General features: G+C 42.0%; 1 protein-coding gene across 1 annotated transcript in view; it reads right to left on the reverse strand.

Moving 5' to 3' along the window:
- Positions 1–14,460, reverse strand: part of gpc6a (glypican 6a) — a 162,442-nt gene that overhangs the window by 119,043 nt on the left and 28,939 nt on the right. The window contains exon 2 of the mRNA XM_069657950.1: positions 2,968–3,126. Coding sequence (XP_069514051.1) covers positions 2,968–3,126 — 159 coding nt within the window. The remainder of the gene's footprint in view (positions 1–2,967; positions 3,127–14,460) is intronic.

Consider the following 14,460-nt stretch of genomic DNA (forward strand, 5'->3'; position numbering starts at 1 on the left):
TTATACTTTGAACTAATTTTGCCAATTAGAATCATAATAATAGAATTGCTGCTCTACTGTAGTTCCAGGGACACGCAGGTATTGTCCTGAGCTGACTGCCAACCTCACAGATGGATCAGTTAACACTTAGAGAAATACATAAAAAGGCTATTCCTGATGGTTTTGGCCAATTCGTACATCAATCTCTCTTCACTCAGCTTTACCTTTCTGCTGCCGCCACACTGTTCTCAGTTTGCGTCACGCTTTGTGCCGCATAAAGAGAAAAGATTATAGATTTTAGACATGCTTTGGTTCGCCAAGGACTACAGGAAAGGTCTCTTTTTTTGTGTTGAAAGACCTTTATCGTCTTCCTGCATGCACATACATATAACTTGTGCTTAATCACAGAAAAGGCTCATAGATTTCTCCGTAACACGAGGTCACAGCTGCTTTTCAATGATCTCTTTGAAACATGTTTGAAAAATCTGTCAAGGAAAACGTTTTGTTGATCAGAAGATGATACGAACCTGACAGCCTTTGGTATTCATTTAAAAAAAGCCAGGATTTATTACGAGGAAAAAGAGCCGCAGACTAGAACACACACTGACTAACAGCACAAGTGGCATGAAGGCGCTCTAGTACCTTGATCTTATACTGTGCTCCATGTGGAGGCCTATTAAGTGCTGCAGCACACTGACTCCACACACAGGAATGCATTCAAGCATACAGAATACCTCTAAATATTTCTCCCCACAAAGCCACTGTGGTGCTGTCTTGTTCTGCCGGGATGTGAGTCAGTTGAGAGTGGGTCCTTTGGAAGATCAGCACAAAGCACCAACACAGCGAGCGAGGCTCTTTCAGTCAATCAGAGGGCGAGACGTTTGTGAGCGTGGAACAACAGAAACAGACAGATATTCTTGTGAGTGCGTTTTATACGGTAGCTGGTATGAGCAAAAGAAAGAACTATTTTCCCCTAAAATGAACTGCATTGAAGAGGATGTAAAGAAAGGGGACTGGTTTCTCTTTAAGGGGGCTTTCACATTAGGGACCCGGATCCGAGTACACTTGACCCCAAAGCCCAGTTTGTTTGATTAGTGTGAAGACTATGTACCAGACTCGGGTCCACTTGAAAAGGTGGTCTCCAGTACGGCTCATGTTTAGCCGGGTACGGTACGCATCCGGTGTGAAAGCTACTGTACCAAAACACGGAAGTGGATTGCTTTTTATAATGTCTCCTCCAAAATCCACGTCGATCTCATCCTCTGAACTGCACGGCCATGGCCGATACCGTAGGAATGTAGGTGACAGGGTCGTTCTTGATATATTCTCCAAAATATAAATAATAGCAGGCATAGTGTGAAGGTCGGCTCCATTGTATGGGCTTCTTCTCCTTGTTTTTAGGTGCATTACCGCCACCTTCTGCTTCAGAGTCCTGCCGAAAGTGTACCCGGGTACATATGAAATTATTAATGCGAAAGCCGACTGGCGGGGGAGAGGAGAGGGGGAGCAACCATACTCGGGTAAGGTACGGTGCAATCATACCTAATGTGAAAACGCCCTATTTTAGACATCAATTATATTTGAAACCAATCAGCTATAGTCTGATGACAATATAGCCTCTGGGGACAACGGTGAACATGCCAGGGCATGTAGCCAGCTGTTAGCCATAAACGGCTTCCAGTCAAGACTTCCTTTTCTGCGTGCTGCATTGTTTACAGAAAAAGAAAACTTTTTTCTTGTGATTGACTTTAATTAACGAGTCTTACTTTTGCTGAAATTTCAACATCATGATGCAGATTCATAAATAGTAAAAATGAAGCTTTGTCAGGTCTGTCCTTGAGAGGAGAAGAAAACTACTTTTAAAGTGCTCGTTTGTTGAACGGAGGTCGCCTCGATCTGATGCATTTGAGGAAGTCGCGAAAACTGAACACTGAACGGCTTTCGTGACACAGGGTAAAAGGAATTTATCTCAAGTTGAATTTTTGATCTAGAGCAGATTGTTACAGTAGCTGAACCTGCTGCAGATGTCTGTTTATAGGGATTAATAAGGAGGTAAATCGTTGTCAGATGATGCTGACGGGAGCCGGGATGTCATTATGGCGCGTTACGTTCAGCCTGCTTTTGCTCTCCACACTGACTGTTTTTCCTGCATACGCCGCAGCCTGCTGATACGTGATTGGTCAATATTACTCGAACTACAAGCTCAGTACAAACGGAAACCAGAAACACTTGCCGTCCCTAAAAGCCACGTCCCCGTCTACAGATTCTACATTTCTCAAATGCAATAGTGGAGAACAATATACAGGCAACTGAGGTAAAGAAGTAAAGAATATAAATCAGAGGAACTCAGCTGAATGTCACCAACTCGCCCACTTCCTGTAATTACTCAGGACAATTACCTGCTGAGTCTCTTACATCACGCAGACTTTGTACTGAGGTGCTGGCAGGTGAAAGTCTGTCGTTATTGTCCAAACCGACTGATTCGGATATCACTATTGCACACATCATCAGAAGGGTAAAACTAACCTGTCTCAAACAAGCCAATGCTTGGTGAAATCTGCTTCAATGATAGGAAGAGCCGACATCAAAGGATCAAGAAGCGACGTCGCTATGAACTCAAGCTCCACATGCAGCCCTCCACCTGAGTATGTTCTGGATATTTTGTAGAGTGCAGTGCATGTGTGAGAGGGGCTTGGGTGTGCGTTTATTGTGTATTATATTAGAACCTGATGAGCCTGCTCCATCAGTGTATGGATGTTTGTATAAATGGGGTGAGTGGTGTGCTGTGTAAAGCACAGAGTGATTGGTGCTCTATAAGTGCAGTCCATTTACCATTTATAAATAGTCATAGTCATTATTAAAGGTTGCATCAGACGTCTGTGTTTACAAGTTTACAGTGCATGTCTGGAATATTTGTGGAAACTCTAAGACGTGTGTTTATCTCACTCTCTGCGTGTCAAACAGATAAAACAAACTGTTCTGACTTACCATCAAACTTTTTATGCCTGGAGACAAACGTCGTCCTCATATTGCGGCTGCTCTCCTCCACCAAGACCTCAAACTCCTGTTTGCTCTGCTGGTGGAGTTTGTCCTCCATCTCGGATGTGCAGCAGGTGTATCCCTGAGGACAGACGCGCAGGTGCTCACCTGAGGGAGACAGAGACACAGAGAGCCGTTTTTACACACATCACCGCCACAGGATTCGGTTTTTCAAAAGGCTGAGCCGAGTCTTTGATCAAAACTCTCCTGTGATTTTGGAACTCTCATCACCGAGGCTATCAAAGAGGAACAGAGCGTAACAAATGGGGAAGGATAATATTTGTCGGTTACCTGCCATCATGTGAAACAGGGAGCGAGTCTGATACAGCGGTGCATGCAGCTCATAGAGGATTTTCTTTATGTCACAGTCCAAAGCACTGCAATAACAGCAACTGAGCTCATATACGCGAGTGTTACACATCGACAGTGTGCTGTGGATGAAGAACTATAACTCAGGTTGTTGAAAAAGCGAAGGAGACCAAAGCATTCATTGAGAACTATGAACAAATTGTGACATATTATCACCTTAAAAGCTTTTAACTAAAGAATTACATATTTACACACAAAGAATGATCATTCATTCTCAGTTGTGTTTCTGAACATTTGATAAACTGCTCCAATTTCCCCTCTCGTTTTTTGGCCTCTACCAACTCCTTAGAAAAATATTACGGCTCTTTAGCAGCTTTATGCTCCACTACTTTACCCAGCTAGTCGCCAACTGTGTCCCTCTGATGTTTGCTGCTGTGGAGTGTGCAGTGGTTTCTATAAAAGCTTTTGTGACCAAAAAAAAGGTGCCGGACAACATAAATAATGAGCTGAAAGATTCTACAGTGCCATGTAGAGCTGAGGGTAGGCGGAGGATATTAAATTCCTTCTGGGATCATCACTTTAAATGTCCCTTTTCATTAAACTTTCACTTGATGCATAATTGACATAAAAATATTGATTACTAGCATTAGGTGCTATTCAAAATTCTGATAAGTTAACTCTTTATTTTATCAGAACTTCATTATTATATATTATCGTATTCTGAGACTGTGACATCTCCATCTCTTACTGCTCCGTCACACAGCCTGCCTGAGCAGAGCGTGATGCTGTGTCAGTGAACTGCTGCTGCTGGTAGCGTCGGTGCTCACACAGGCAGCTGCAGTGCTGCTGCGAGCTGCTGCTGTCGGCCCCGTCTCTTTACATTACAACTGTGTTAAGAATGAATAATTAATTGTTTAATCTCATTTCATCATAGATTTAACTCATATTAACTTTAGACTGCGATCAGAATCGGATACAGGCAGTTTGAAAATAATCTTTTTTTTCCCCATATCCGTGACAAAGTCGACCGCTATGGACGTTGAAAATGTAGTGAAGGTGTATTATTGCTGTTATTATGTCAATATTATATTATATCCATATACTGTGTCACAGTCTATTTTGTCATAAAACTGTGCTTTCTTTAAGTCTTTTTAAAGAGAAACACTTAATTGACCCTGAATGATTCAGGGCCAGCATTGCAATGAGGCCCATCCCTAATTGCAGAAAAATAAAGACAATTCTGAGAATGTGCCTCTGGAAGGGTGTTGTAACTGGGGTTAAGCGCTGAGGTCATCACCCTACAGTAACAACAGTGAACATCAACAGTAAATGTAGTAACAATAACAATGAGAAGCAATAGAATAATAGTTTTCTGGCTGTCATGGCAACTCAAAATTCACACTCACAACTTGGATACAGCTCTGTGACATTCTGCGGTTTGTTCCTGTGTAAGTTTCCCTCGTTTAGCAATGTATGGGTTTAACTTGGGTGTCTGACTCTAGATGATGCCGGTATGCTGCTTGACTGACGCCGTCTTTGGATTAAATTGGAACATAACTTAGAAGTGCTAATAATCGAAGCTAGCTAACAACAGTGACTGAATAACTACAGGCTGATTTATGAGAGCCATGCGTTTTGACTGCATCTTTAGTTTGGCTAATCCCATCTGCAGCATTGCTATCGGAGCCACCAAGACACGGAGGCTGCACTGAGGACTAGCAACAGTAATCCTAGCAACAGTGTTAGCATTAGCTGCTTTTCTAAAGCAGTCAATCCTGCTGCCCTGCTTCAGATTTGTGTGTGTTGAACTTGCAAGAAGATGCAGCAGAGTTAAATTTGTGAGTGAGGCTGAATTTTCAAACTGTTTGCTCTGTCCACCATATTAGACCACAATAATGCAATGTCGCTGCCTGACACCTGCGGCTTCGTCATCACTATGGGAAGGATGTCAGCTACGATAGGATGAAAGGATTGAATGAAAATCCCATAGTTCTATTTTATTTACATCAATAGAAAGGTAGTTCCCATTGAAAAGTGCTCATTGCAATGGATTATTTGCACTTACCAGGCCATTAATGTAGGTTTTTGTAAACAAAATGCCATCCACTGTATTGGTGTAGTGGCAGAATGATGGCAAAGCCTCAACTTATAAAACCAATATGGAAGAGGTGTGGATGAGTGCTCATTGTTTAGATAAATCCTCCCTTTAAGAAACAGAGAAACATAAGTGTGTTATATGAATAAAGTGATGTTGAACAGAGCCTTGGACTATTTGTACATGATGTGATTCGGAGTTCAGGCTTTAATTCAATCAGGAAATACAACCGTGTGAGATGTTTCTGCTGAAAGGATGTGTGTTCAGAGAGAGAATCATTCAGGGTCAGTTGAGTGTTTCTCTTTAAAAAGACGTAAAGAAATCGGTTCAAGTGGGGAGGCTGCGCTGGAGACATATTTAATCAATGTACAGCCTCGTACAATGATTATACATCTGTTAGTTCACAGTGAAGAGAGTAAACATGAGCAAACAACCGTCTGTATGACTCCGAAAAGAAGTTTGGGATCGCAGGGAGAGTACTAAATAATTTGTCAAAGTGGGAGTTCAGCAGACTACAGTCGTCATTATTTATAAAGTGAGAAAAAGTAAAATTACACTTCTCTGGCTACAACCTTCCGTTTGGAGAGACAACAAACAGTGAATGGCCTCACACATCTGAAAGCCCTCTCATTAGAAGAGACGGGGTCACTCTCACATCTGATTATTCTCTGTGTGGGAGGGAGTGTAAAGAAACATGATCCACATACAGGAGAAATATTCTGACGTCTGATGAAATGAAAAATTCAGCTGGGCAGATATATAACGCATGGCGCTATCTGGCAGAACGCAGGCTCATCCTATCATGCATTTAACACAATCTCTATCTCAGCGCACAGTGAAGGCAGCATCAGGCAGGTGGGATTTTTCTCTATCAGGGGCTGTGAGACGTGTGAGATTGGAGAGAGAGATTTGAGGAAGATACACACAGAGTCCTGAAGCAAACAGAGTTACACTGATGGAGACCAGTGGTTAAGAAAGCTACGTCCAAACATCAGGAGGGTTTTAAGACAAGCAGGTTAAGTCCATGAGTGATCAAACCTGCAAAATTAAGTTAAAAGGTGATCTGATTTACACTGAGAAACCTCACAAACAAAACCAGTACCCACCAGGCTTCACGAAACCTGAAGGGATGCTTGTGATAAAATGCCTGGCTTATAAACAAAACATACAGAAAGTGTAAAATCCCTGTGGAAGTTGCCTCTACTGAATACTGAAGATTTCACATGTTTGACTTTGATCTATTGTATTCCTCATGTTGGAATGCAATAGGAGGCAGATCAATGCCTCGGTAACTTATCACTCTGACCAAGACAGACTGTAGTTCACAGACAACTCGAAAGTCAAATTTTTCCGACCTCCAGCTAGAAAAATTGCTCTGGAACGCCATTCAAAGTCGGAGTTCCTACTCGTGAACTTGGAGCAGATTCATCTTCACCAGAATGTCTGACGTCTCATAACAATGGCTGCACCCATGGAGAGGCACATCGTTAATGGTAGACTATCAACTGAAAAGCAACGTCATATATATTTGGCTGCATTTAATTGAAATAACTACGACTATAATATAGTAACACATGTTCTGCATGAAAATGTTTATAAGAAATGTGGCTGATGTGATAATGTAGCTGGTTACTATAAATAATCTCTGGCGTCGTGCACCTGGAACGCTCTGAGGTAGGAAGCCAGAACTTTCTCGAGTTCCCAGTTATCTTGAACGGGCATTAGCAGGCCCGTGTTTATCATGTGTGATAATCTATCAATCAGCTACCATTAGTCATGTACCATAACATTCAGAAAATAAGTCACACAGGAATATAATACGCAGTCTGGTTTTGGGGGTATCCAAGAGGGAAAAGGTTTTCTAAAGCTATTTATGAATAAGAACGTGTATACAAGTTATTTCAATGCTATTTCAATTTACTTTCATTTAAACTCATTCAAACACACACTAATTACAGCCTACCATCTGTTTTCACCATGCTGAGTTTGCAATCCAGTAGTTAAACTCAGCCTACGGTAGTGTTGATTGGTTAAATCCCAACCTCCACAGACAGGGACTCACGTACTTTGAGGCACGTCCCCAGTATGAGTTTTGAGTGCTCAGTGCTGTCCTACTGTCAAATCACCAAGAGCCTCAGGGCTCTGATGCAGACTTTTCAACGCCAAATATCTGCATATCTGCAGGCTTTCCTTTGGTAATTACCCAGAGTGCAGCCAGCTTGGAGACGTATACAAACGTGATTGTCCAGTTCCCCACTAAATGTAAACAAATGTTTATATATTGAAGTAGTGTTCAATAAAGTTTGAACAAAAAAAACAAAATGTAAACAAAGCAACAATGGGTGTGTTTATCTGTAAATGGCAACATGTAGTTCAGCACTTTAGTGGTTATTTATTAACGTTTGAGACATTTGTGTTATTTAGTTAAATATTTGCAAATGATTGACATTAATGCCTTTCTGATAGTTTGCTGTTGATGACTATTGATGGCGGCTGAACTGGTGATCATGACGGCGCATTTCAGTGACAAAGCTTTAGCTCGATTATAGCGCCGTCATCTGGGTTAAATACAGAGACACAATAAAATACCTCTCTCTGCATTTTATACTGCTATATTGGTCACACTGATATCTATACGACACAGCCCACTTACATGAGTTGCTATTTATCAATAAGTGTCCAGTCATGATGATGCAATTCTTTTTACAGATTTATGACAATGTTAAAATAAATCTGAACAGTAAACAAACAAAAAAGCAAAATTACACCTGATTGTCTGAACAGCACGTTTTTCTAATTTAAGGCTTATGTTGTAAAAACTACAAAGCACCACACAGCGCCACACTCTGGTGTGTTGCAGGCCTTAGTGGCTTTCATAGTTTTACTTACACTGACAGCTTCACCATTCAGCTTACAAAATGACCTATTAGACAACCAAATACCGCAAAACTTACACATTCAACTGACCATTAACAACTGGCAGACATATCGTAAATGATGATGGTTTGGCTTCCAATCACAGAACAGTGATGCTAAAATGTTCCCATTTACAAACCAACATGACAAATGTTTTCCTTCTACTTGGGAAATTAAAAACATTTCTCATTTCAGGCCCAATTTTCTTGCCAAATCTTTAAAAAAAACAAAAACAGTTTAGTGTGAAATCTATGAGCTCATAACTCAGCAGCTGGAGCTTATGAGAATGATTTCAGGGCTTCATCATTGAAGACTTGTCAGTGAGAAGATGAGAAAACAAAAGAAAGGGTTTCTGTGAAAACAGTCAAAGAACACTGGTCATAATGAGTGCTTTCAACTGTTGGTTTTCCTGGGATGAACATGTGTAAAACATTAGAAGCTTTTGCTACAAAAGGAGGCAGTGATGCGAATTCTTTGGAAAGTAATTACCCGTCTTTGCCTCGTTACTGATATGTACAAATATATCAATTTTAGTGCCACATTTTCATACACACTTGCTTTATTATTTCTCCCCTGCTGCTTCACGTCTGGGAGCATCAGACATCATTATCCAAGCTTTAAAAAAAAAAACCTCTGTCCAGCAGTCACATGAAAGGTTTGAGGTTTGTGCGGCTCTTTTCCCCCCCAGTTCTACCTGTTAACTTTAAGAAAGAGAGAGATGAAACATCTGTCACGGCACCAGTGGTGGATTGGTGTAGAATAAACTCAGACTGTGGGATTTTTTTTTTCTGTGTGGGCACCGGCAGGCACACTGGTGTTCAGCATGCATATACAGTAAGCTATAGAGGAGCTGTGCATGGGTAATGAAAGGAGGATGCAGAGTGTGTACGTGCTGGCACTCTCAAATGTGCTTAATCCTTAATCAGTCTTTAGAGAGGCACCGAGCTACAGTAATGAGGTGCACCATCAACAGTTCAACACAAACCCTTTGTCTCCAGAGGAAAGCACAGGCCTCCTGGCCACAGAGACCCAACTCTGCGAAACAACAAAAAGAGCTGAATGCAACAGTCGATTTCTATCACACTCTTTTGTTGCTCTGCTAAATAACAATGTTGTAATGTGTTCCCAAAGCAGCAGCATTCCTCAACTGTCACATTTTATTTCTTCTATGTGGAGACGTAAAGGTAGGAATCTTCTGCGATCAGTTTAGCACATGCCTGCAGAGAAAACAGTACCGTGCAGGGCGGGGAGCGTGTGCTAAGTGTTGCATAGTGGTAATGTTTTATTCACTTGTTTTTCTTTGCAGTTTGTTTCATGTCTTCTTTTCAGGCAGCAAATCATGTCAGTTCCTGTTGAGTCAGTTTGGCTTACATTGCATTACATAGTGCACAATGGTCCGTCAGAGAAGATGTTTACTCTGAGAAGTGGAGGGATTATTAAAGCTGACTTGGGATCAGTCGGAGCTGGCTTGCATCAGCTGGTTGGTAAATGTCAAAGAAAACATTTATTTTGCACCATCTTTCCAAGCATCTAAAATAGCAGCGATTGAAGTGATGTCAAGGTAGGACTTTGGCAGAGTGAGAGTATATGGTTTATGATTATTATGATGGATAACTTAAGAAAAAAATGATATATTCTCGCTATGCAACTCTGAAGGAAGTCCATTTCAATCCGAAGTCTCCGCTGATGCAATAAATTGACTTAAACGGTCAAAGGTGGAATGCCACAGTGGCCGACTGAAGGCTGGACCAATAAAAAAGGGGGGAAAAAATCAATAAAAGGCAGAACTGTACTTAAGTGGAAATGACAGCTGAAAGGAAACCCTGGTGCTTTTAGTTTTCCCAGGTTGTGCACCACGCTTTTCATCTCTCTGGCTTGTTTTTGTATAAACACATAATTTGACACATTCTGTTACTTTCTCCACTTTGAAAACAGCGATGCTGCGGTTACATAAAGCAACGGAAAATAGGACTTTGTGAGCGCCAGGCAGGAGTGTGAGCTGCATGTTTATGATGTTGTGACTGCTGTTGGTGCGTCATGTTATTCCGTCTCTACCTTTCTCGCTTGTCTGTTTTTCTCCAGCTGCTTTCCATAAGAAAGATAACCGAATAAACAGCAGAATATATAAACAGAAATAATATTACAGGACAAAACTATTCAACATTTTAAACATGAAACTTTTCTGCTCATTGTCCTGCTGGGTTTAAAGAGAGGGTATTATGCTGTTTCTCAGTTTAAGACATATATAACGTAACAATGTTGGATGTCCAGACTAAACGTGGGTGAAGCTTCAAATCTGTAGGTGGAAGTGTGTTGGAGTAATCCCCAGGCTTCTCAGCTCAGTCTGCGGGCTGCTGTGAAAGCCAGGTTTTACGCATAGACTGTATAAATAATGGACGTAGTCTCAGTGACGTCACCCATTGGTTTCTGAAGAAGCGTTTGGAAGCCCGAATTGCGCCGCCGCTGGGGGTTGCCATATTGGAAATGCCAGAGACGGCTAATCTAGAGACGGGCAAAGAGGCGGAGCACGACCGAGCTACAGCCTATGGCTGAGCTCTATGGGCGGGCCGCATGAATCAGCCAGCTACGGCTATGAAGCTAGGCTATATGCTCCTCAGCGTAGCTAACGGTTATTATCCATAGACTGTATAAATCATGAATGAGCTGGTTTGACTTTCCCAGGAGGAGATTCTGTCGGTGACTGACTGCAGGTGTTTAGTTATCAGACTAAAGAAGTAGCGGACTCGCTGCTCGCTCGCCTGGTGAGAGAGCGGCGAGCCGACACATAACGGGAAACGTAAAAGAACCGGTCTCTTCATCACTACGGTCCGCTGTAATCTCTCCGGGGAAACGCCAACAACTCCTGACTCCTATTTACTGACCGACGATTAAATAAATAAACACTGCACAGGCTAACAAGCAGCTAAAGGGAGCACAGTATACCTGCTACTTAGTGCTAAAAATATTTCAATACAATAACACTAGCATTTAACTCACCGAAAAAGCTGGAGCTCAGACTTCTTGCACGGCCATAAAGTTCCATAATTCCCACAGAGAGATTATTTGTCCAAACTTTGAGTGAAAAAATCCCCAAAAGTCTCCAACAACACAAACAGATGAAGTTAAGCTCAGTGTCTGTGTTGACGTCTAGCAGACAGCCAGCAGGATCCACCTGTCAATCAAGTGATCCGGCCCCTATGATTTAAGGCTTAATATAATTAAAACGGGTGTGTTATAAAAAAATTCACCCCCCGTACAGTTATCCTGAACAATAAAATTAGCTATTTATAACAAAACCGTTTTTTGTACCAGACTGTTAACATGTTTATTTCTGCTGTAAAAATGGGCATTTTCCCATCTGCTGTAATGTTATTTCTTGTTTTCTGGAGCCAGCCTCAAGTGGCCACTCGAGGAACTGCAGTTTTTTGCACTTCCGCATTTTTCAACACCGGAGGTTGCCGCTTCGTTTTACACAGTTTTTTCTACACGCAATACAAAGTGCAGCCTCGGCAGGCTTCGGAGAGCTGGCCAATCAGAAGAAAGCAGGCTTGTAGGGGCTGGGTTTCTTAAAGGGACAGAGCTGACTCGTTTCAGGCAGAGGCTGTATGAGGGCCTGCACAGAGCACCAGTGTGAGAAAAATGAGGAGTTTTTTTAACTGTAAATTATGCTAAGCTACTCCACAGGTATCACAGAGTGAAATATGAAGCTTGAAATTAGAGTAATACCCCCCCTTTAAAAATCATGAGTCTGTTTCAGAAGGACAAAACAAGCACAGACGCCTACCTTAGTGAAGTTGGGGAATAATCATCCTGAAATCTAGATGGGATTTTGGCTCACTAGACCAAATCTGTCCTGTTCTAGCTGGTTGCTTTAGACCCAAGATGGAATTTGAAACCAAGCTGTCAATACACGGCACGCCTGCAGGACCACAGTTGTGCACAGACTCTGCCAGTCGGTGTTAAACTTTAAGACTCAATTTCAGCAGCGGCAACAAAAATGGAGACATAGGAGCAGACATGATAGAAAACCAGGGGCGTCTGTGATGTTGAGTTGCGATAAAAACACACTTTGAAGGTGGTATTAAAGAAATCAATTGTGAAGGCTATCATAATTGGTCAACAGCCTGAAGAAATCTAGATCTTCAAACACCAAAGCAGGTTCAATTAAATATGAAACAAAAGGAATCAATGTAACAGCAAAATGCTCAACAAGCCCCAGTTTACACTGAAAGAAGAGTTTAATTTTACAGCTCTGTTATGTTTAATATTGGCCAATTGAAGAAATGTAATAAATATTAAATATAGATATTTAAAGACCTACATTAAAATGCACTTCCCATTATTACAACTGCTATAAAGAACACGTTCACGAGCTGCTCAATTAGCACTCCCATTTGCTGAAAGGACAAAACCATAATGTGTTTTAACATGCGTTTGTTAATTAATAAAGCTGTTGCTGTATACGCTGTGACAAACAACAGCCTCACTAATGGAATTAGAACACAACATTAGAACATTGTGTTTGTTGCGAACATTACCGATGGCTGCAGGTGACGAGAGGCAAACGAGGAAGTTGGGAACAGTCCCAGAGCACGTCCGTGGCATCTGTTAGAGCGGCGTGCCAAACTCAGTCCTGCAACCAAGTGTTTCCTGCACATGTATTAAAAACATAAAGTGGGCATACACTGACAATGAGTAATCCACCGGTCTGTATTTTTGACAAAGAGACTGACAAAGAGATGACAGGGAGAGCGTGAAGTTTGTTCTTACAGCGTGCGCAGCACAGGCACACACTGTGTTTAAGGCAATATGACAGCAGTGCTAATGTACTAAAGAAGGAACACGTGTCACGCCAGTCTTCTCATGTGCCTCCGTTTAAATGTGAAACAACACGGGTGTATCTTAAGCATCAGGGTCTGGCACTTCCACCCACATTCATGATTCATTATGCTGCTAACCTGATCACAAATTCATGAATCAGCACACACCAAGAAGACAGACCAGAGAAGTCACATACATAATAGATTATTTACTCACAGGTTTATCTCCGACTTATGCGCAATCGTTTCTAAATGAGCGCGGACAAAAGGCCTTCACTCGCATGTTTAACCCAGCGCTGTGTCCTTGCAGCTGCCTCCAGCGCAGATGTCAGAAGGCAGGGCGGCTTTCAGAGGAGCTGATCAGAGATTTAAATGTATGTAATTACAGCAGGCGAGATAATTAAACACAAATGCTAATCTTCTTTGGGGATTTTACAGTGAAACGTTCTGGCATTAGCTCAAATGTTTCCTAATCAAAAGGGAAGCGAGGCATAAGTAATATTGTTCTTCTTACAAATGCAATCACACATTAGTTGTTTTGTTCTGCGTCTTTCAAGCGCAGATGTGTTGGGCTTCTCTGGATCACTATCTTCATGATTGAAGTGCGGCATTGTAATTAGGGGAAATTGCTGACTACAGTTTGGGAGAAGGCTCAACGCTCGGCTGGAGAGAAGACGGGACGACGGAGCCTGTTTGAGACACGGACGCGGAGTCTTTCCCAGAGTTCTCAGAATCATTAAAAATGTAACTTCCAGATTTATTATGTGTGACACGTATGCGTAACCAAGCAGACACTCTGATCTGATAAATAACAAAGTCAGCAGAATGTAGGTCATCAAGAGGAAGTGGATGGACCTGGAGGTGTGATCACGCAGAGATTAAAGAAGAGCTAACATCATGTGCTTTATTCCACGCTTGCCTTATATTTGGCCTCAGTTCCCGTTGGCTTCATATCTCCTCTGATGTTAAAGAAGCATGCACTGCGCTTGTTTGAGGTTTCACACGCAGGCAGGCGCTGCGATCATGTCCAACGCCCGGGCGGGTATTTCTCATCCTTCCTTTCTAATAACAGTTCATTAAAATTGGCAGCAGAGCCAACAGTTTGTTAGGCAGCCATGTGATGTCAAAGCCGAACTTTTGAAGCCAACGCCCCGGTGACATGCAGTCCCTCAGACGCTCCAAAGGGCCGGGCTGGTGCTGAGGTTTTCTCCGCCTGTTGTTTTTACTTGTGTAATCTTTTGCTTTCTTGATTTAGAAAGAGCAAGCGAGGGGAACATGGCTCCCAAGAAGTAGAAAAATTAT

Source organism: Semicossyphus pulcher, unplaced genomic scaffold (assembly GCF_022749685.1).
Source record: "Semicossyphus pulcher isolate SPU_LCO1_2020_fin unplaced genomic scaffold, fSemPul1.0.p SCAF_1, whole genome shotgun sequence".
NCBI classification, from domain to species: Eukaryota; Metazoa; Chordata; class Actinopteri; order Labriformes; family Labridae; genus Semicossyphus; species Semicossyphus pulcher.